The 21,166-nt window shown below is 40.7% G+C and overlaps 1 protein-coding gene across 2 annotated transcripts in view; it reads left to right on the top strand.

The window, feature by feature from the left end:
• Positions 1–210: 210 nt before the first annotated feature.
• CENPU (centromere protein U) overlaps positions 211–21,166 on the top strand; it is a 43,813-nt gene continuing 22,857 nt past the window's right edge. For both annotated transcript variants that reach the window (XM_011959549.1, XM_011959550.1), the window contains exons 1-7: positions 211–341; positions 3,238–3,286; positions 5,170–5,287; positions 8,111–8,216; positions 15,860–15,920; positions 16,472–16,708; positions 20,067–20,130. In XM_011959549.1, coding sequence (XP_011814939.1) covers positions 292–341; positions 3,238–3,286; positions 5,170–5,287; positions 8,111–8,216; positions 15,860–15,920; positions 16,472–16,708; positions 20,067–20,130 — 685 coding nt within the window. In that variant the 5' untranslated portion in view covers positions 211–291. The remainder of the gene's footprint in view (positions 342–3,237; positions 3,287–5,169; positions 5,288–8,110; positions 8,217–15,859; positions 15,921–16,471; positions 16,709–20,066; positions 20,131–21,166) is intronic.

Raw genomic sequence — 21,166 nt, forward strand, 5'->3', positions numbered from 1 at the left:
CGGGCTCTGGAAAACTGGCGATGCGGGTGGGAGGAAAGCCCGGAAAACTTTGGCATGACATGGACCGTCGGCAACTGGTTGTGCGGCATGGACTTCAGTTCCGTTGCGGTGTGATAGCCAGGCCCAGTTTTCCCTCACGCTCAAAGGCGGGGAGGAGCCTGGGGCCGCTCAGGAAGTTCTGCGCACGCGCGCGTGCTCGGCCCGGATTGGCTGCTCGGAGCGGCGAGGGGTTTGGCGGGAGCTTTCAGTCGCGCGAGAGCTTTCAGTCGCGCGGGAGCGGAGAGCACCAACATGGCTCCGCGGGGCAGGCATCGGCGGTCGCGGCGTCACAGGCCTGAGAGGTAAGTACTGCCGACCCTCAGAGCGCGGGGACGGAGACCAGCTTGAATCGCTTCCTCGCCTGCCGCGGTTTGCGCCTCGCGGCGCTATTCGTGCTCCACTGTGGAGCTCGCCCGAGTGGCCAATCGCCCGGGTCCCCGGCTTTCTCGTCGGGATTTCTAGTGGGGATAAGAGTGATTCCCACCCGCACGGGCCTGTCGGCCTAACACTGCCCGGCGGGCGGGAAGACGTTAACCAGTGTCGTGTCGTTTTGTGGGGGCGGTGGTAGTAGTGCCGTCCAGAGTAGTGAGTGTCAAAGTGCTGGCTTGGAAGCAAAATATTCAGCAAATACTTACTGCCTACGATTTACCAGACTTTAATGTTAGTGGAGTTTACTCTCTGGGAATCAGTTTTCTTATTTTGAAGACCCTGGTGTTTTCGTACCGCAAACCACAGACTGGAGCACCCGCTCGCCTTCGGGATGGGTGGAGCAGTTTTTGTTTTTCAAAAGCAAGCGTGCGTTTGGTCGGTTGCGAAACGCGCTCTAGAATGCTGGCCGCTGATTCGTTGGCCAACGGCCATCCAAGGCCGGGCCTGGATCTGGCGGGAAGGGTCTGGGCTTGCTGCAGACCGTGCACAAAGCCGTACGCGCCCAGACGGTCTGAAGAGCACAGGAGTTCCCCCGGGCGGCGAAGGCTGCCTGGAGAAGGTGGTGCTGGTAGATGCGGGGTTAGGGTGGAGAGCTGGAGCAGGACACCGCAGCTAGGTGGGGAAACCGAGACCCGACTCCTGTGGCCAGTGGAGAAGAGGATTAGAAAAGAATGTCAGCCTTGAATATCAGCTGGAAAGAGTTTATCCGAAAGGCTAGTGGTTTTTGTTGTCTTTATTTTATTTTATTTTTTAAAACATTTTTGGGTTTGAGACTCATGAAATCTGTTCATGCCTCCTCCCAAAACACTCTAATGCACATACAACAGAATTTTTTTTTTTTTTTTTTTTTGAGACGGAATTTCACTGTGTCGCCCAGGCTGGAGTGCAGTGGCGCAATCTCCGCCTCCCAGGTTCAAGCGATTCTCCTGCCTCAGCCTCCAGAGTAGCTGGGATTACAGGCGTGAGCCACCACGTCCAGCTCATTTTTGTATTTTTAGTAGAAATGGGGTTTCACCATGTTGGCCAGGATGGTCTGGATTTCCTGACCTCATGATCCGCCCGCCTTGACTTCTCAGAGCGCTGGGATTACAGGCGGGAGCCTTTTTTCCCCCGAGAAAGGACAAGACAGCTCAAAGAGTTTAGATGAAGAAATTTATGTGGTCTGGTTTTTGTTGTGTTTCTGTTACTTGGCTTTGTGACCCTTGATAAGTCACTTAAATTTTAGGAACCCCGGAATCATCATCTATAAAACTGCCATAAAACCAATACTTGTCCTACCTTCTTCCTTAGGTTTCATGAATTAAGTAAATAAATCATGAACTTGTTAGAAATGCAGAATCCCAGGCCACACCCCAGAGGGACTGAATCATACACTCCTGGGGTGGTGCCAAGCAACCTGTTTCACAAGCCCTGCTGAGAATGTTGATGACACTCAAGTTTGGGAACCACCGCTCTGAACAGTTTTCTAACTTTTTTTTTTTAAACTGTGATTCACAGTAATGATGTTTTACATCACACTTAGCACACATGCGCACACATCCACACATAACAAAACAAAAGGCTTATGAACATAGTATATCCAGTGCAATGTTTCATTTTATATTTTCCTTTTTTTGTTTTTTTAAAATGCTGGCCTGGCAATCTTAAAAGGACATTATAAGACAATTGATGTGATTTAGGTATAGACTGTAGATTAGATTATGGTATCAATGTTAAATTTCTTGATTTTAGAAATTGTACCATGAATATGCAGGATAATGCCCTCCTAGGAAAGACATATTGTGGTATTTAGGGGTGGAGGTGCACAGTGTCTCCAGTCTCACACACACACACACACACACACACACCCCAAATGAGTAAAGGGCATACAGAAGGTCCTTGTACTATGTTTGCAACTTTTCTGTGAGCTTGAAATGATATCAAATAAAAGGATACTAAAACATTGGTTTAGACTCACTAAGCTGATTTTGCTATCTACAAATGAGAAAAATACGGCTACAATCTGCATGGCATTATTTTAAAGTCAGGAATTATGTACTGTATTATTCCAGAGTATCCTCCTGTACCCTTGTATGATGCCTGGTTGGTGGAGGATAGTCTGTACATACTCACTGACTCCTGGCACTATTATTAGTAATAATAATATATAATTCCTGCCACTGTTATTTCCCGTTTTTATTCTTGTCACCATTGTTACATCTGTTTCCTTGAAGCTTGTTGAAGATATATATACAACTTTATCATTTGAAGCTATGGCCCAACTGAGAGTGTGAAGGGAGGTCAAGGGCAGGCCCTGGATTTGAACTGATGTAAATTTTAATGCAGGCTTGTCTCCCTCCTGGCTCCGTGTTGCTGTGGGCAAGCATACATCTGTAACATGGGATTCACTTCTACCTTATAGGACTGTTAGAATTAAATGGGAAAAGGACGTACGGGAGCCAGGCACAGGATGGAGCAGGTGTCCGGACTTAGCATTATCCTAACTCCCCTTTGTTCAGCTCTGCAGAGAAAGTCAATCACTGCTGATTGATTAAGGCCTCAGGGAAAAAGTTAACAGCAGGATTCCAACTTTTCCATGTCTCTGAGGGGGAGAGGTATGTTATTTTATAACATTGGTGATAGGATTTGACCTATAAAAAATAAATTTGTGGAATATGGGTTCTTTTTTTGGGGGGGGGTAAAAATGTGTAGAAAGGATCATAACTATGGTGTTTTCTCAGTTATTTTAACTATTTCCTAACTCTTGTGGGTTTTTTTGCTGTTTAATAGTGCAAGACGTTCGAAGAACACTTTAGAAAGAACACATTCCATGAAAGATGTAAGTTATCTTTTTGTGTTGTGGTTTTCTCAAAATTGACAGTACAAAATAACATTTTTTGGGTACCTCAGTTTTGTAGACTTCACTTGGCAAGTTCAGTGTTTCTTGTAGTGAAAAAGTGTGTTCATTTTCCTCACACTTTTTCCAGTATAGTGGATAAAATGACTTTTGTTAATGTTTTAGAATTTCCTTTATTTCTGAGCCTAGGTTTGTTTTATTTTCGTTTAGATAATTGGCTTCATGTAAAAATTGTACAATGCTGTAAACTTTTTTCACTTAAAGCCATTTCTCATTGTACTTTTCAAGAATTGTTTATAATTTCATGATACTCCACTTAGTTCACATTACAAGTTTACTTTTAGAATAGAGTCAGAATAAATGTATGTTAAAGTGTGTACATTTCTTTAACATTCTTGATTGCTAATTCCAATATTTTTTCCAGTGGCTTGTGTGATTGGCATCGTAATCTCACATTAACAGTGTATGACAGTGCCAGGCACCCTGGAAGGAGTTACTTCTGCTTGTTCTGCCCTGGGCTTTCTTTGTCCTGCATAGTCCTTAACCCCATCCTGAAGAGGATAGGATAGCTCTCTTCCCCTCTGGGAAACCCTGGGATCCCCCTGCAGAATTTTGCTCAGCTCTCTGCTCCCACCCCAGCATTACTTCGCAGGTTCTTTGGGTGGGTTTCTCTCAGCTGTCCTGCTTTGCCCCTGCCATTGGTAGCCAAAGTCCGGTGTGCATCGGAGGGATTTATCTAAGCTCCAGCCTTAGCTGGAAGCCCAGAGTGCCTGGAATGGATTCAGCTTTCCTGTCCTTCCCTCTGCAAGGCAGTGCCTTACATGTGGTGGAGGCCCCCTATGCCTTGGGAGGGGCTGGAAGACCTGCCAGCTCTCTTTGCATTCCACCCACAAGCACTCCAGGAATGATTCTTTTACTGGGGGCATCTGAATGGACAAGTTTGTATATGGTTTGCCAATTTTATTTTACCTCCTTTATACTTGCCAGAATTTTCTTATTTTCGTATCTGTTAATACTACCCTTCCACATTTTCTGGAACTACCATGAAAGTTTTTCTCATTTTATATATGTTTTCATGTTTCATTAGTTTTGGGGTAGCAGACTTCATGGGCGTATCAGTATATTGAACTGTAAACCCTGGTGTCCTTTAGGAGTTTTTAACCCATGTGTACCCTTAAAACTGTTTATGAACTTTTGGGTATATGGGCATATTTCCGGAGATAGGACCCATCACTTTCCCTAGGTCAGAGGTGTCGGCAAACTGGTCCATGGGCCAAATCTAGCCTGCCACCTGTTTTTGTATATCCCTGCGAGCTAAGAATGGTGTTTACATCTTTTAATGGTTGAAATAAAATGAAAAGACTATGTCATAACATGTGAACAGGATATTAAATTCAAATTACAGTGTTCAAAAGTCAAATTGTATTGGAACACAGCCATGCTCATTCTTTTCTGTGTGGTTACTGTCATCATTCACATGACAGTGATTGAGTTAGTAGTCAAAAGAGAAATCTTATAGCCTGCAAAGCCTAAAATAATTTACTTTCTGGTCCTTTATAGAAAAAGTTTGCCAATCCTTGCCTTAGGTTATCAAAAGAGTCTGTGTCCCCAAAAAGTGTTAGCTTGCTTCTTTTTATTTCACCTGAAACATTGTAATTGTACACATTTGTGGGGTATGATGTGATCTTGCCATACATGTCTATGTTGTATAATGACCCAATCGGGGTAGGTAGTGAATCCATCACCCCATGCTTAAGGATTGCTTCCTTAGGCAGCAGTGATTACAAGAATATTCTTGCTGCATAAATCAGCCTGTTGTTCTTTGTGAGAGCCAACTCAATAACTTCAACTTTATTCACTTTTAGAAAACTGGTCAAAAGTGCAAGCCTATTGACGTGTTCGACTTTCCTGATAATTCTGATGTCTCAAGCATTGGCAGGCTGGGTGAAAATGAGAAAGATGAAGAACCTGATGAGACCTTTGGTTAGTACTTTAAATCTTTATCCTAACATAACTCTAAAGCAACAACATTTAGGCCAGATATAATAAAAAATAGAAATATCTTCAAATATAAAAATTAGTTGCCTGCATGTAAATATAATATTCTCAGGGGAGTACTTGATAATTTGAATTAATTTTTCTCACGTCTAGGTACATTGAAACTAAGAACATTATCAAAGTGGTGGCACTCTTCTAGTGGTATTCGTTAACAATCCAGTCACATGAGGGACACTTACTATAGTACTCTCTAACAGGAGGAACATAGAATACATTTCTCACTTCATTCTAACATTTGATAGAGCCATTAATTTAGGGAGGAGAAGAGTATGGGTCATTTTCCTTTGTCCTAAACTCATGGAGGCAGGGGATACTTCGGGAGAGCCAGTGGGAGAGCTTCACCTGTGTTCCTTGGAGTATGAGGTAAAAGGTCAGTACCTGGCTGGCCAGGAGTGTGTGAGTTGTCAGGGTGAGCTGCTTGTGTCACTGGGCACTTCAGAGGCCAGGAATGACAGAGAAAATGCCATGTGCCCCCACATCTAGAACTGTAGTAGTCAGGCATTTTTGCTGGAATAAGTTTTAAGAAAATTTTGAAGGCTTTGGTTTAATTTTTTGTTAATAAAAGAAAATATTATACATTTTATAAGGTGAAATATATTCACCAGAATAATGTCTTTTATTATGACTTGATAAAAATGTCCTATTTGTCTAAAATGTAAATCTAAAAGATCTGAACCTAAAACCCCATAATTTAAAAAATGGAAATGAATTCACATCATAAAATTCACCCTTTTAAAGTGTACACATCATTGGTTTTTAGTTTATTCACAAGGTTGTACAACTGTCTGCATTATCTAATTCCAGAAAATTGTTATCATCCTGTAGAGAACCCTGTACCCATGAGTGGTCACTCCCTCTTCCCCCTTCCTTCAAGCCCCTGGCAGCCATGAATCTCCTTCCTGTCTCTACAGATTTACCATTTCTGTACATATCAGTGGAATCCTAGACTCTGGTCCTTTGTGACTGGCTTCTTTTACTTAGTTTGTGTTTTTAGGGTTTGTCCATGTTGTAGTGTGTATCTACTTCATTCCTACACGTTTTTATAGCTCAGCAATACTCCATTGTTTGAATATACCACAACTTGTTATCCATTTATCAGTTACATTTAGGTGGTTTCTATTTTTTGGCCACTATGAATAATGCTGCTGTGAACATTTGTGTATGAGTTTTTGTGTGGGCTTTTTTCACTTCTCTTGGGCATATAGTGGGAGCAGAATTGCTGAGTCCTATGGTAATTCTATTTATAACTTTTTAAGGAACTGTTTTACAAAGCAGCTACATGACTTTATAATTCCACGGCAGTGTATGAGAGTTGTTGTTTCTGCACAGCTTCACCGAAACTTACTGAATTTTTTATTCTAGCCATCCCAGCACCTCATTGTGGGTGTGAGTGTATTGGTGGGGGATATGGGTGGTAAAATATAGTTTACCATTTTAACCTTTTTTAAGTGTGTTAACTCTGTAGCAGATAAATACATTCACATTGTTGTGCAAGCATCATCACCATCCGTCTCCAGAACTTTTTCATCTTTCCTAACTGAAACGCTCTATCTATTAAACAACTTCCCGTTCTCCCCTCCCCTCAACTCCTGGCAACCATCATTTTGCTTTCTAGGAATCTGATGTAAAAGGAAGCATACAATAGTTGGTTCTTTGGTAACTGGCTTATTTCATTTAGCATAATGTCTTTAAGGTAGCCTGAGTCAGAATATTTTTTTTTTTTTTATGAGGCAAAGACTTGCTCTCTTACCTAGGCTGAACTGCAGCGGCGTGATCTCGGCTCACTGCAACCTCCATCTCCTGGGTTCAAGCAATTCTCCCTGCCTCAGCGTCCCGAGTGGCTGGGATTCCAGGCGCTCCCCTCCCCTCCACACCACGCCTGGCTAATTTTTGTATTTTTTAGTAGAGATGGGGCTTTGCCATATTGGCCAGGCTGGTGTTGAACTCCTGACCTCAGGTGGTCCACCTGTCTCAGCCTCCCAAAGTGCTGGGATTACAGGTGTGACCCACCGTGCCCAGCCAGAATTTCCTTTTTAAGTTGAAGGGAGGCCTGGAATCTCCCCAAAAGGCTTTAAGTTGAAGGGCGGCCTGGAATCTCCCCAAAGGGCTTTTCATTAAAAAATACTCTGTGCCCGCTATATGCAGGGCACTTTGTGAGGTGACCTCTCGAGGCCTGTAGAGTTTATAGTTTAATGCAGTGGTTTCTAATGCAGAGTGTATGACACCTGACAGGGATGAGGAAAGAAAATGTTAGATTTCCGATTTATATTTTTATCTCATTAAAATTTCCCCAACCTGGGCAACATAGTGAGACCCTGTCTCTACAAATAATTTAAAAATTACCTGGGCATGGTGGCATGTGCCTGTAGGCCCAGCTATTCAGGAGGCTGAGGCAGGAGGATCACTTGAGCTTAGGTGTTCCAGGCTGCAGTGAGCTGAGATCACACTACTGCATTCCAGCCTGGGCAACAGCGTGAGGCCCTGTTTCAAACACCAAAAATAATTCCATATAAGTGCGGTAATAAAGGTTTATTATTCATAAATATTCATGTGTTTGTTGGTGATAGGGTTTAACATTTTTATTGTTGAGGTGTGAGATCAAAAACATTTGGGAAGTGGCCTGTTTAATTGATTTTGATTTTGTTAGTTGAACAAAGATTGTTTTGTACTCCATTGTAAGGGAATAAACTTCAGTATTGCCCAAATAGCCAGACTTTTAAAGTTGTCTTCTTTTTTGTCTTTTGAAAGATCCTCCTTTACATAGCACAGCTATATATGCTGATGAAGAAGAATTCTCCAAACTTTGTGGACTGTCTATCCCTTCAACTCCTCCAGGAAAAGAAGCAAAAATAAGGTACTGGTATATTTCAAGCAATTGTTTATTCATGGTTAATGGGATTTCTGAGATAGAAGCTAATAAAAAGAAAGCATTTTAAGATACTTTGAGCCAACTTGTTACGCTTTTTCTCAAGAGAACTGAGGCATAAAAATTTTATTAATAATTGACAATTACTTACGATAATTATAATAGCTGTGATAACTGACAGAATTCACACCTGATTATCCTAGAAATCATGCCTAGGAAGATAATTTAGCTTTGAGTCAAATAAGAAAGTAGGGAAAGATTTTATGAGCATAAAATTTTAGGTGATTTTTGGGAGGTCTCTTTCATTTACAGATTCTCTTAATTATCACAAATGAGATGTTTCCTTGTATATGGTAGGTGATAATTACAAAGCAATACAAAGCCTGTTTCAGATGCGTTGTCCCTCAGGTGCATTGGTTTGAGTCTTTCAGATTTATGTGAACATATAGGTCAGGAAAATCTCTATAAAAATGATTTCATAGAGAAAACTTGGGAGCAAATTATATAATGCAGAACGCTTCGATAACTAGTACTCATTTTAAGTTGTTATCTAGAGCAGCTCTTTGACTTATGGACCTCTATTGGGTAATAGGTCAGTTCTAGTTACTAAATGTATTTAGCAAGTATCAAAAGTGCAGTGTTTGTTTATTTATTTGTTTTTTTGAGATGGAATCTTGCTCTGACTCCCACGCTGGAGTGCAGTGGCGTGATCTGGGCTCGCTGCAAGCCCCGCCTCCCAGGTTCACGCCATTCTCCTGCCTCAGCCTCCCGAGTGGCTGGGACTATAGGCGCCCACCACCACGCCCAGCTAATTTTTTTGTATTTTTAGTAGAGACTGGTTTCACCATGTTACCCAGGCTGGTCTCGATCTCCTGACCTCATGATCCGCCCACCTTGGCCTCCCAAAGTGCTGGGATTACAGACGTTAGCCACCGCGCCCAGCCAAAACTGCAGTTTTAAAACAAATATGCCAGTTGGGCAGAAATCTGAGAAGTCATTTTGAGATTGTTTATACTAGAGAAGTTTTGTAGTACTTGGTTATTTTGGAGACTCACTCTGTCACCAGGCTGGAGTGCAGTGGCGCTGTCTCGGCTCACTGCAACCTCCGCCTCCTCGGTTCAAGCAATTCTTCTGCCTCAGCCTCTTGAGTAGTTTGGACTACAGGCGCGTGCCACCATGCCCAGCTAATTTTTGTATTTTTTAGTAGAGATGGGGTTTCACCATGTTGGCCAGGATGGTCTTGATCTGATCTCGTGATCTGTGCACCTTGGCCTCCCAAAGTGCTAGGATTACAGGTGTTAACCACCGCTCCTGGCTGACTCCAGTTTTATATGTTACTGAAAATCAATAGAAGTCATACATTTGGAAAACATGCACTCTAAACAGTGGTGAATGTAATTTTTAAAGAGGAATGCTTTGAGTAAACATTCACATGGTTTAAAAATATAAAAAGGTGTATAGTAAGTCCTCATATCATGTCTACTATCCATCTAGCTCCTAGAACCCACTTCTTCCCTCTCCCTTATTATTTTCTCATATGTCCTTCCAGAATTTCTTGGTGCATATAAAAGTAAATATGAAATACATTTTAACCCCTTTTTTGTGTACAAAAGGCAGCATAGGTTCTACCTAGCTTTTTTCACTTACTATATCTTAGAGATCTTTACATGTCAGTACACATGGAGCTTTCTCATTCTTCTACCCTTTCCACAGCCTGAGTGTTCCTTAGTGTGATTATCCAGTCCTGTATGAATGGGCAATCAGGCTGTTTCCAGTCTGTACTCTCACTCCCAGTGCCACTGGGAGTGCCATTTCACACTTGTGCTTGTGTATCTATAGGATATAGTCATAAAAGTGAAATTCTGAGTCAAATGAAATGTGTGTTTGTCATTTTTATAGTTATTGCCACATTGCCACCAAAGTGAGATCAAACTTGGATTTCTGCCAATGTGATAGGTCAAAAATGCTATCCCAGCCTAGTTCTAATTTGTATTCTTCTTAGGAATGATTGAGCAGCAATCATTTAAAAGCTCTTAAATTTGTCTTTCTGCAAACTGTTTATATCCTTTTTACTTTAGTTGATGTTGGTCATTTTCTTCATGACTTCATTTAAACATTAGTGAGATTAGCCCTATGTTACAGTTTTTTTTTTTTTTTTTAACTGGTTCATCTGTCTTTTGACAAAACACCTAATGGTGGTGTTTTTTTTTCCAACATAGAAAATGTTTAGTTTTATTTAGATGCAGTGATATATTTATCACTCAGCGTTTAGGGATTTTGAGTCATAGTTAGGAAGATGTCTCCCTTCATGTTTTCTTTTAGAACTTGTATGATTTGTATTAAAATCCTTGATCTTTTCTATTCTTCTGAGGTATAAATGCAGCTTTTCTCATTTTTTTAAATGACTTTTAAGAGCTACTTGTTAAGTTAAAAGCAAAGTTACAATCTTTATTGGGTTGAGGTAAATTTATAGATTTATTTGTAAAAGCTGATCTTTATTAGTTTTGGATTTGGTTTGTTCTTGCTTTTCTAGTTCTTTAAGATGCATCATTAGGTTATTTATTTAAAGATTTTCTTTTTTGATGTAAGCACTTACAGCTGTAAACTTCCCTCTTAGTACTGCTTTTGTGGTATCCCATAGGTTTTGGTATGTTGTGTTTCCATTATCATTTGTCTCAAGAAATTGTTCAGCTTCCTTCTTAATCTCTTAATTGACCCACTGGTCCTTCATTAACACTTTTTCTCTGTGTGTTTGTATAACTTCCAAAATTCTTCTTGTTATTGATTTCTAGTTTTATTCCACAGAGAAGATACTTGATATTTCAGTTTTTTAAAAATGTTTTAAGACTTGTTTTGTGACCCATCACATGGTCTGTACTTGAGAATGATCCATATGCTGACGAAAAGAATGTGTATTCTGAAGCTGTTGGATGAAATGTTCTATAAATATCTGTTAGGTCCATTTGGTCTACTGTGCAGATTAAGTCTGCTGTTTCTTTATTGATCTTCTGTCTGGAAGATCTCTCCAGTGCTGAAAGTGGGGTGTTGAAATCTCCAGCTAATGTATTGGGGTCTGTCTCTCCCTTTAGCTCTAATAATATTAGCTTCATCTGGGTGTTCCGGGTGCATGTATATTTAAAATTGTTGTATCCTCTTGCTGAATTTGACCCCTTTTGTCATTACGTAGTGACCTTCTTTGTCTCTTCTTACAGTTTCTGTCTCAAAATCTAGTTTGTCTGAAATAAGTATAGCTATTCTGCCCTTTTTTTGTTTTCCATTGACATGGAATATCTTTTTCCGTACCTTTATTTTCAGTCTGTGTGTATCTTTATAGATGAAATGTGTTTCTTGTAGGCAACAAATCATTGGGTCTTTTTTTCCCCCCCAATCCAGCCACTCTATGTCTTTTGATTGGAGAGTTTAGTCCATTTACATTCAGTGTTATTATTGCTAAGCAGGGACTTACTCATGCCATTTTATTATTTGTTTTCTGATTGTTTTGTGGCCCTCTCTTCCTTCCTTCCTGTCTTGCTTTTAGTAAAGGTGATTTTCTCTGGCAGTGTGATTTCTTGGTCTTTTTATGTATTTGTTGTATTTTTTATTTGAGGTTACCATGAGGCTAACAGGTACTGCCATATAACCCATTATTTTATGCCGTTAACAACTTAACCCTGCTTTCATAAACAAGCAAAAAAAAACTAATAAAAACTCTACACTTTCACTTTGCTCCTCCACTTTTTAACTTTTTGTTTTTACTTTTATTGTACTGTTTATGTTTTGAAAAGTTGTTATTTTTGATTGGTTCATCTTTTAGTCTTTCTACTTACAATGAGAGTAGTTTGCACACATCAGCTACAGTGTTATCTTTTTCCGTGTACTTAATATTACCAGTGAGTTTTATACCTTCGGATGATTTATACTGCTCATTAATGTCCTTTTCTTTCTGCTTGAATTACTCCCTTTAACATTTCTTTTGGGATGGGTCTGGAGTTGATAAAATTTCTCAGCTTTTGTTTGGAAAAGTCTTTATTTCTTTTTCATGTTTGAAGGATATTTTCACCAGATATATTCTTCTAGGGTACAAGTTTTTTTCCTCCAACACTTTAAATATATCATGCCACTCTCTCCTGGCCTGTAAGGTGTCCACTGAAAAGTCTGCTGCGAGACATATTGGAGCTCCATTCTAAGTTATGTGTTTCTTTTCTCTTGCTGCTTTTAGATTCCTTATCTTTGACCTTTGGGTGTTTTATTATTAAATGCCTTGAGGTAGTCTTCTTTGGGTTAAAGCTGCTTGGTGTTGGTTGTATAACCTTCTTGTACTTGAATATTGATACCTTTCTCTTGGTTTAGGAAGTTCTCTGTTACTACCTTTTTGAATAAACTTTCTACCCCCCTTTCTCTACCTTTCTTTAAGGCCAGTAACTCTTTGATTTGCCCTTTTGAAGCTTTTTTCTAGATCCTGTAGGCATGCTTCATGACTGCTTTTTCTTTTTTCTTTTCTTTCCTCTGTATTTTCAAATAGCCTGTCTTCAAGCTCACTAATTCTTCTGCTTGATAGATTCTGCTATTAAGAGACTCTAATGTATTCTTTAGTATGTCAGCTACATTTTTCAACTACTGAATTTCTGCTTGATTTTTAAAAATTATTTCAATTCTTTGTTAAAGTGATCTGATAGAATTCTGAATTCCTTCTCTGTGTTATCTTGAATTTCTTTGAGTTTCCTCAAAACAGCTATTTTGAATTCTCTGTCTAGAGGGTCACGTATCTGCTGTTTCCCCAGTATTGGTCCCTGGTGCCTTATTTAGTTCATTTGATGAGGTCATGTTTTACTGGATGGTCTTGATGCTTATGGATGTTTATCAGTGTCTGGACATTGAAGAGTCAGGTATTTATTGTAGTCATTGGAGTCTGGGCTTGTTTGGATCCATCCTTTTTGGGAAGGCTTTCCAGATATTTGAAGGGACTTAGGTGTTGTGATCTGCATTAGGGGGTCTCATGACCCTGACTGGTGCCCTGTGCTACTGTGGCTGAACTGGTATCCAAGATGGAAAACAAAGTCCTCTCCACTCTTCTCTCTCCTCTCCTCTTGCAGAAGAAAGAGGTCTCTTTTGGAGCCATGGGCTGTGCTGCCTGTGCCTAGGAGAGGGGTGATGCCAGCACACCCTTAGCCACACTGGTTGGTGTCTCAGTAGGTCTCATGCCCCCACAGTCCGCTGGCTCCAAGCCCAGCTCAGCACTAGGAGTTGCCATCCTTGTGGCCTAGACTGACCCTCAGGCTCACGTGGGGCCCCAGAGAACTTGAACCCACAGTGGCAAGGCTTGTCAGAGCTCTACCTCCCCCTGCCAAGATGGGCAATTCCCCTCACACCGGGACTAGTCCAAATGCTCCCTCCGTGTGTGATCATCAGTTTAGTTCAGCCTGGTTCTGCTTTCCACTGTTACAGGACAGCGCTGATTTCAAAGCAAAGCTTCAAAATCACTGCACTCTCCCTCTAAGAGCACAGATTCTCTGCCATGCAGCCACTGTCGGAGATGGGGAAGGGGTAGCGTCAGCGATTGTAGACTCTTTCCTACCCTCTTCAGTGCCTCTTTCAGCGATAGGAAGTCAAAAACAGGCACTGTGTGTACTCAGCTGACTTCTGTTTCCTGTGAAGGTGCTCCCTTTGTGTAGATAGTTGTCAAACTTGGTGTTCCTGCGGGGACAATCAGTGGAGCCCTCTGTTCACCATCCTGCTCCTGGCTGTTTCCTCTCCTGTTTGTTTTTCTTTATGTGTAGACAATTCTGTTCTCAGCCCTCTCTTCTGTGGCCCTCTCTTCTCCATCCAACCCCAGTTCACGCTCATGGTTTTAACTACCTGTGTGCCACTGTTTCTCAAGTTTGTCTGTTGTCCAGACCCTCTCCTGAGTTCCAAGATGTCTTGCACATTGGCCGTATTTCTCTAGATGCCCATAGGCACCTCACTCAACAAAGGCAAAACTGAGCTCCTTTTCCTTCTCATCTAGTGTCAGTGAACTCCTTTGGTATTCTCTAGATTAATAGTCTTGCCATTCACCCAGTTCCCTCCAATCCAGCAATCTGGGAATCAGTCCTGGTATGTTCTGTCTGGCCAGTCCTATTTTTCTGGCCTGTGACTACCTTGAGAATCCATTTTTCCTTTCCGCACCTCTGCCACCTCCCTGTGGCTGCCATGGTTTGGGGACTTCACTTTTACCAGCATTCCTGCGGTAGTTTCCTGTCTGGTGTCCTTATCTCTCGTGCCAGCTTCCTCTGGCCTACCTTCCCATACACCTTCCAGAGTGATCTTTTGAAACCCCAGTCCCGTCTTACTCCTACGTCCACCTCCTGTTAGGGCTCCCCTTTGCCTGTATGCATGGCATAGAGGGCCCCCATGCCAGTTTAGATCCTTGGGTGAGTAGACACTGAGGCAGTTAGGAATGGAAGGGGTTTATTAGTGATATCTGTGAAGGGTAAAGTTGGAAGAAGCAGGATGGGGCAGAGATGGTCTCAAATTGCACTGCAGTGCCTACAGTTCTGAACAAGCCACTGCAGAGCTCTGGAAGAGTGAGGACTGTTAAAAAGGAGGCCTGGCCTGTATCAGGCAGAAACGTTGAGGCCCCAGACCCTTGCTGTACTTACTTGTTGGCTAAAGACTGCCCACAGCAGTAGCCTCTGCCCAGATGCTGCAGTGGATCCAGAAGGTGCTGCAGTGGATCTAGAAGACACTGCAGCTGGAGGCTGGCGCTGACCATAGGAGATCCGTGCAGCATGCCTATGTGGGTACCCTGCAGCCCTTCAGTCATAGCCTTTGGCTTTTCCCGAGCGTTTGTTATCTTCTCTTAGAAAATACATTTTATCCGTGCTCTGTTACACGTTTCTTGAACGTGCCGGGCTGTTTTACACCACCATGCTTTTACATTAACTTTTCCATCTGCTTTAAATGTCCTTCTCCACACTTGTTTTCCTGAAAAAAGTTTTTTACCGGTCACCGCCAAGTGTCATAACTGTGATGCCTTTCCTAATACCCAAGCTGTGTCTCCACATCATCTTCTCTGTCAGGTGCTTGCCAGGTCATCACTCTGCACTATCTTTGGCCTTCCTGCTAGACAGTGAACCCTTTGAAGGAAAACCTCTCAATTTTAAAGTAATTTTATTCACTGTACTTTGTATTTTGAGGTTGGTGTTAAATAAATTTGTTGTATTGAACAGAATGAAAAGATGAATTTTCATATCCCATCTGAAGTTAGGACTATTTTTTTCCTTTTTAAAGGATAAAAGGTGTTCCCTTTTCTATCACCTAAGGATGGGCCTAGTGGATTAGCTTTTAGTACAAATGATGGCCCATATGCCTGGGACTGGTAACTTGGAGAAAAGTGCAGTTCTCAGACATCACCACAGGTGCTGCAGCAATGGAACAGGTTACTTGCTTGTCTGGGATAAACTCATGTGGCCCGGGTATGGGACGATGTGGGAGGCAGCAGTAAACCTGGGAACATGGCAGGCTTGTATGTGACAAGTAGGATATTTCCTCATTAAATTGAGTCTGTTTTCGTGTTGGATGAGCAAGTTAGAGAAGACATGCGAATATAAATGGAATGTGTACAAGATATTGGTGACTTGTACTTTTTACAGTTCAGACACTTCTGGAGATGACGCAAGTGAAATGGAATCTGTAAAAATGACTGCAAAAAAGGTATGTAGGAGTATTCGCTCTTCTATTTTAATTTGTAATATATTACAGTTTGATTGGATTCAAATAGAGAAAATGTTCTATGAAATATTTCATTTCCTCTTTAGATTGACTGCAAATAGAGAAAATATTCCGTATATGGAAAAGAAGATAAAATCACCTATGATTCCATAACCCAAAATAACCATTTAAATAGAACCAATAAAGTTCTATTTTTAGAATATACTTTATAGTAAAAAACAAAATATTTTTGTATCTGAAGTGTTTTTCATTAAAGAGGTCTCACATCTCTATGTACTTTGTCAATTTTCATAGCATTCTTGTACTGTGGTTAGGTCGTGATTTTAAAAGGCAGAGTGAATTGTTGGGAGTGTTTATCGTAACCTTTGATTTAGGTTTCCTGTCCTATCCATTAATTATGTTGCTGTCTTCCTATTATGTTCAGTTTAGAAGTGAGTAATGTGGACTGTATATATGGTTTTCTACTATTACAGTAAGAATCATGAGCATTTCTATTTTCTAAATAAGTAGTGCTGTTTTTTTCTTTTACACAGCCAGGAAGAAAGCTCAAGCCCATTAGTGATGACTCTGAAAGCACTGAAGGAAGTGATACAAGAAGAAAAGTTAAATCAGCAGAGAAAACAAATACACAGCGTCATGAGATTATTCCAACCACAGCATCTTCAGAACTTTCAGAGAAACCAGCTGAGTCGGTCACTTCTACAAAGACAGGACCCCTTAGTGCCCAGCCCTCTGTTGAAAAAGAGAACTTGGCAATAGAAAGTCAATCGGTAAGAATGTCAGCCATCCCCAAGGAGAGCAAAAAAGGTTTATTGAAAAATTTTGGGAAAGAAAATGAAGCATTTTCTCTTTCCTTCATATCTTTTCAAAGATAAATTTTATATTTTCCTTAATGTAATAAAAATGTTTGTTTTAGAAAATCTAGATGGTATGGCCGGGTGCAGTGGCTCACGCCTGTAATCCCAGCACTTTGGGAGACCTGAGGTCAGGAGTTCAAGACCAGCCTGGGCAGCGTGGTGAAGCCCCATCTCTACTAAAAGTACAAAAATTAGCTGGATGCAGTGGCGCATGCCTGTAATCCTAGCTACTCAGGAGGCTGAGGCAGGAGAATCGCTTGAGTCCAGGAGGCAGAGGTTGCAGTGAGCTGAGATTGCACCATTGCGCTCGAGCCTGGGTGACAGAGCAAGACTCCGTCTTTAAAAAAAAACACACACACAAAAACTAGAAGATATGGAAAAGAAGATAAAATCACCTATGATTCCATAACCCAAAATAACCATGTTTTTTGGTCTATGCTGTTCAGTCGTTTCAGTGAGCTTTAATTACCCTGAGACCATATACTTGTTATTAAGTATTCAACAATGCGTAACATTCCGTTCATGACATGCCATAGTTAATCTCTTACTAATGAAGAATGGCTATTTAAAAAATTATAAGTGCTTTGATGAATTTAGTTGTAGCTAAATATTCATGCATTCCTTAGATCATTTCCTTAGAAAAAAAACTGCTGATAAGAATTCTGGGTCTTAGGCCAGACGCGGTGGCTCATGCCTGTAATCCTACCACTTTGGGAGGCCAAGGCATGCGGATCACCTGAGGTCAGGAGTTTGAGACCAGCCTGGCCAACATGGCAAAACCCCGTCTTTACTAAAAATACAAAATTTAGCCGGGTGTGGTGGTGCATGCCTGTAATCCTTGCTACTCAGAAGATTGTAGCAGGAGAATCAACTTGAACCCAGGAGGCAGAGGTTGGAGTGAGCTGAGACCGTGCCACTATACTGGGCAATAGAGTGAGACTCAGTCTCAAAAAACAAAGAATTCTGGGTCTTATTGGTTCTAAAATTCTTGACATATAATATCTTTTGGTCAAGTTCTTAATATGTGATTAATTCACTTGGGCTAACTTGAATAAATAATTTATGCTCATGTTTGAAAACTTTTTGAAGTATAGTAAGTTGTCCCTGCTACCCTGTCTTCTTCACCTTTCCACCTGCTAAACATACACACAGGTAACCTTATACTTTCTTATATATCCTTCAAATTTCCTTTTGTACATGTAAACAAATACGAATGTATATTCTTATTTTTATTTCCTGTCTTTACACAAATTGAACCAAACTATGATCTCTGTTGTTGATCTGTCTTGGTGAACATCCCATGTGCACTTGAATTTGCAGTTGTGTTCTGTAAATGTCAGTTGAGGTCAAGTGTAGTTCAGAGATTTTGTCTCCTTACTCTTGTTTTTGGTGATGGGGGATGGTCTGCTTGATCTATCAGTTACTTAGAGGAGGTATTTTTTTTAACTTCTGCTAAAAGTCCATTGACTTTTGATGTAATTTTAAATATGGTGAGGTTCACATCTACCATACTCTGTTTTCCATTTGCTCCTGTTTTCTCTCTCTCTTAGAACTCATTTTGGATTAGTTGAATGTTGTTTTTGTATTCCATTTTATTTTCTCTATTGACTCCTTAGCTATACCTTTTTAAATTTGTTTCAGTGGTTGCTCCTGGGTTAAAAATGTACATCCTTAAATTAGCAAAGTCTATTTAGAATCAGTGTGTTATCACTTCATGCATTCTACTTGACAATTAACTACCTTCCACTACATAAATGTGATTACGTAACAATATTATGTGTAATTCCATTTATCCATCCCCATCCTCTGGGCTGTTTTGTCGTGTTTTACTTCTGTGTTACAAATCTAACCTTACAGTATTGTCATTTCTGCTTGAAAGAGTTGTTTTTTTAAAAAAAATATGAGAAGCAGCAGCTCTGTAGTCTTCTACCAGTTCCTCTCTCCAGTTCACTGATTGCCTGCCTATAGATACTAGTTTCCATTTGTTATCTTTTTCCATCAGCCTACAGAATATCTTCTAGCATTTCTTTCATGGCAGGTCTGCTGGTGACAAATTCTCTCAGATTTTGTTTATCTGGAAGTGTTTTTATTTCAACTCTGTTTTTGAAGGATATTTCACTGGCTGTGGAATTCTGAGTTGACAGATTTATTCCCTAGCTCTTTATACCATTCTGTTGTCTTCTGGTCGCCATGGTTTCTGATGAGCCGTGAGTTGTCTCTTTCCCATGTACATTTACCTTGTCCTGTGCCCCCAATGCTGCTTGTCCTTCATTATCAACTATGTTGTTATCCTCATGATAGCGTTTTCTGGTAGGCTTTATGTGGTCTCACCCGGCACGTGGGCAGTACTTAGACAAGGCCTCTTAGGACCCCCGCTCCACAGGCACCTGTGCTCTCCTGAGCAGCTTATTCCAAGTGCCTCTCAGCTGGGTAGGATTGTCATGTCCTGCTTAGACTTCAGCTCACTATACCCCATTTAGAAACTCTGTGTGTGTGGAGTGGGCATGGTAGTCATAGGGTTCACCTTCCAAGTTTCCCCTTTCTCCTGGAACTCAGTCTTGTATTGCCTGTTGTCCAATGCCTGAATAAAATTGCCACCCCTTTTCCCCCATTTTATGGTTGTTTATGGCAAGCGAGCTAGTTTGGAAGCTGTTACTTCACCGTAGCTGGAACAGAAATTTGAGCTGATTCCACATGTTGTTATCCTAAGTAATAAAAGTTCAACTTTTCCATCAAGGCAACAATTGTTATAAGTCAACTGAAAGTTTTATTTGCTCTTATTTTGTGATGGTTTTGTTTGCAATGCTTCCTTATATTAATGTAGATAATTTATATAACTAATCTGTTTTAGAACTAAATGAGAATTGTAGCTAAAGTGTTTTTTTTTTCTTGAGGTGGAGTCTCGCTCTGTCACCCAGGCTGGAGTGCAGTGGTGCAATTTCAGCTCACTGCAACCTCTGACTCCCCCCAGGTTCAAGCAGTTCTTCTGCTTCAGCCTCCCCAGTAGCTGGGACTACAGGCATGTGCGACCACACCCTGGCAATTTTTGTATTTTTAGTAGAGGTGGGGTTTTACCATGTTGGCCAGGCTGGTCTGGAACTCCTGACCTCAAGTGATCTGCCTACCTCAGCCTCCCAAAGTGCTGGGATTACAGGCATGAGCCACTATGCCCAGCTAAAATATTGAATGACAGTTTGGTAACAGTCTTAATCCTTATGTTTTAAGAGAAAGAAAACTTCTTAAAACCTTAATGCTTTTTTTTTTTTTGTAGAAAACTCAGAAAAAAGGGAAGATGTCTCATGGCAAGAAATCAAGAAGTAAAGCCGTAGGCTCAGGTAGAGAATGATGTTTTATATTTTGTCACTCATTCAGGAATTTCATGAGAGAAATAAGACCCTATTCTTAATTTGTTATAGTTGTAAATTTTAAGTACATAAAATTGCCACTTTTAAAAATTAGGAATATGTGAATTTGAAGTAACATTTTTTTCTAACATTTTGTCATGAAAATTTTCAGCATACAACTAACGTGGAAAAAAATTTATATATTCATATACCCACTACTTAGATTTTACAGTTAACATTTTATTATTTACTTTATTAGGTAGTAAAGCAAGTATTAATCCATTAATCCAGTTTTTAAGGCATTTTAAAATAATGTAGACATCAGTACTTCCTCTGGAATACTTAAGTATGCACATGATTAACTGAAGTTCGTTGTGTTTACAGTTTTTTCTTTGAATATAAAATGTACATGCAGTACAATGTGTAACTCAAGCCGCTGTCAACATCTGAAGTCTTTACTCCAGAAAGTTCTCCCATGCCTCTTTCATGTCAGTCCCCACCCCATATCTCCGGAGGCAGTGGCTTCAGGGACGTTTTTTCTGCCATGGGTTAGTTTTGCCTGTTCTGGGATTTTGTGTAGATGGAATCTCATAGTGTATACTCTTTTGTGTAAGGCTTCTTTCACTCAGCGTAGCTTTTTGGAATCCATCTATGTTGTTTGGTATCATTTTTATTACTGAGCTTATTCCACTGTATGATTACACCACAGTTGATCCAGTCTCTTACTGATGGACAACCTGAGTTGTTTTCAGGTTTTGGCTATTTGAATAAAGCTGCTGTGAACTTTTTTTTTTTTTCTTTGAGACTGAGTCTTGCTCTGTTGCCATGCTGGAGTGCAGTGGCTTGATCTCAGCTCACTGCAACTTCCGCCTCCCAGGTTCAAGCGAATCTGCTGCCTCAGTCTCCTGAGTAGCTGAGACTACAGGCCCACGCCACCACGCCCGGCTCATTTTTTGTATTTTAGTAGAGATGGGGTTTCACCACGTTGGCCAGGATGGTCTTAATCTCCTGACCTCATGATGCACCC

The sequence above is a fragment of the Colobus angolensis genome, unplaced genomic scaffold (assembly GCF_000951035.1).
Source record: "Colobus angolensis palliatus isolate OR3802 unplaced genomic scaffold, Cang.pa_1.0 Scaffold5, whole genome shotgun sequence".
Classification (NCBI taxonomy): Eukaryota; Metazoa; Chordata; class Mammalia; order Primates; family Cercopithecidae; genus Colobus; species Colobus angolensis.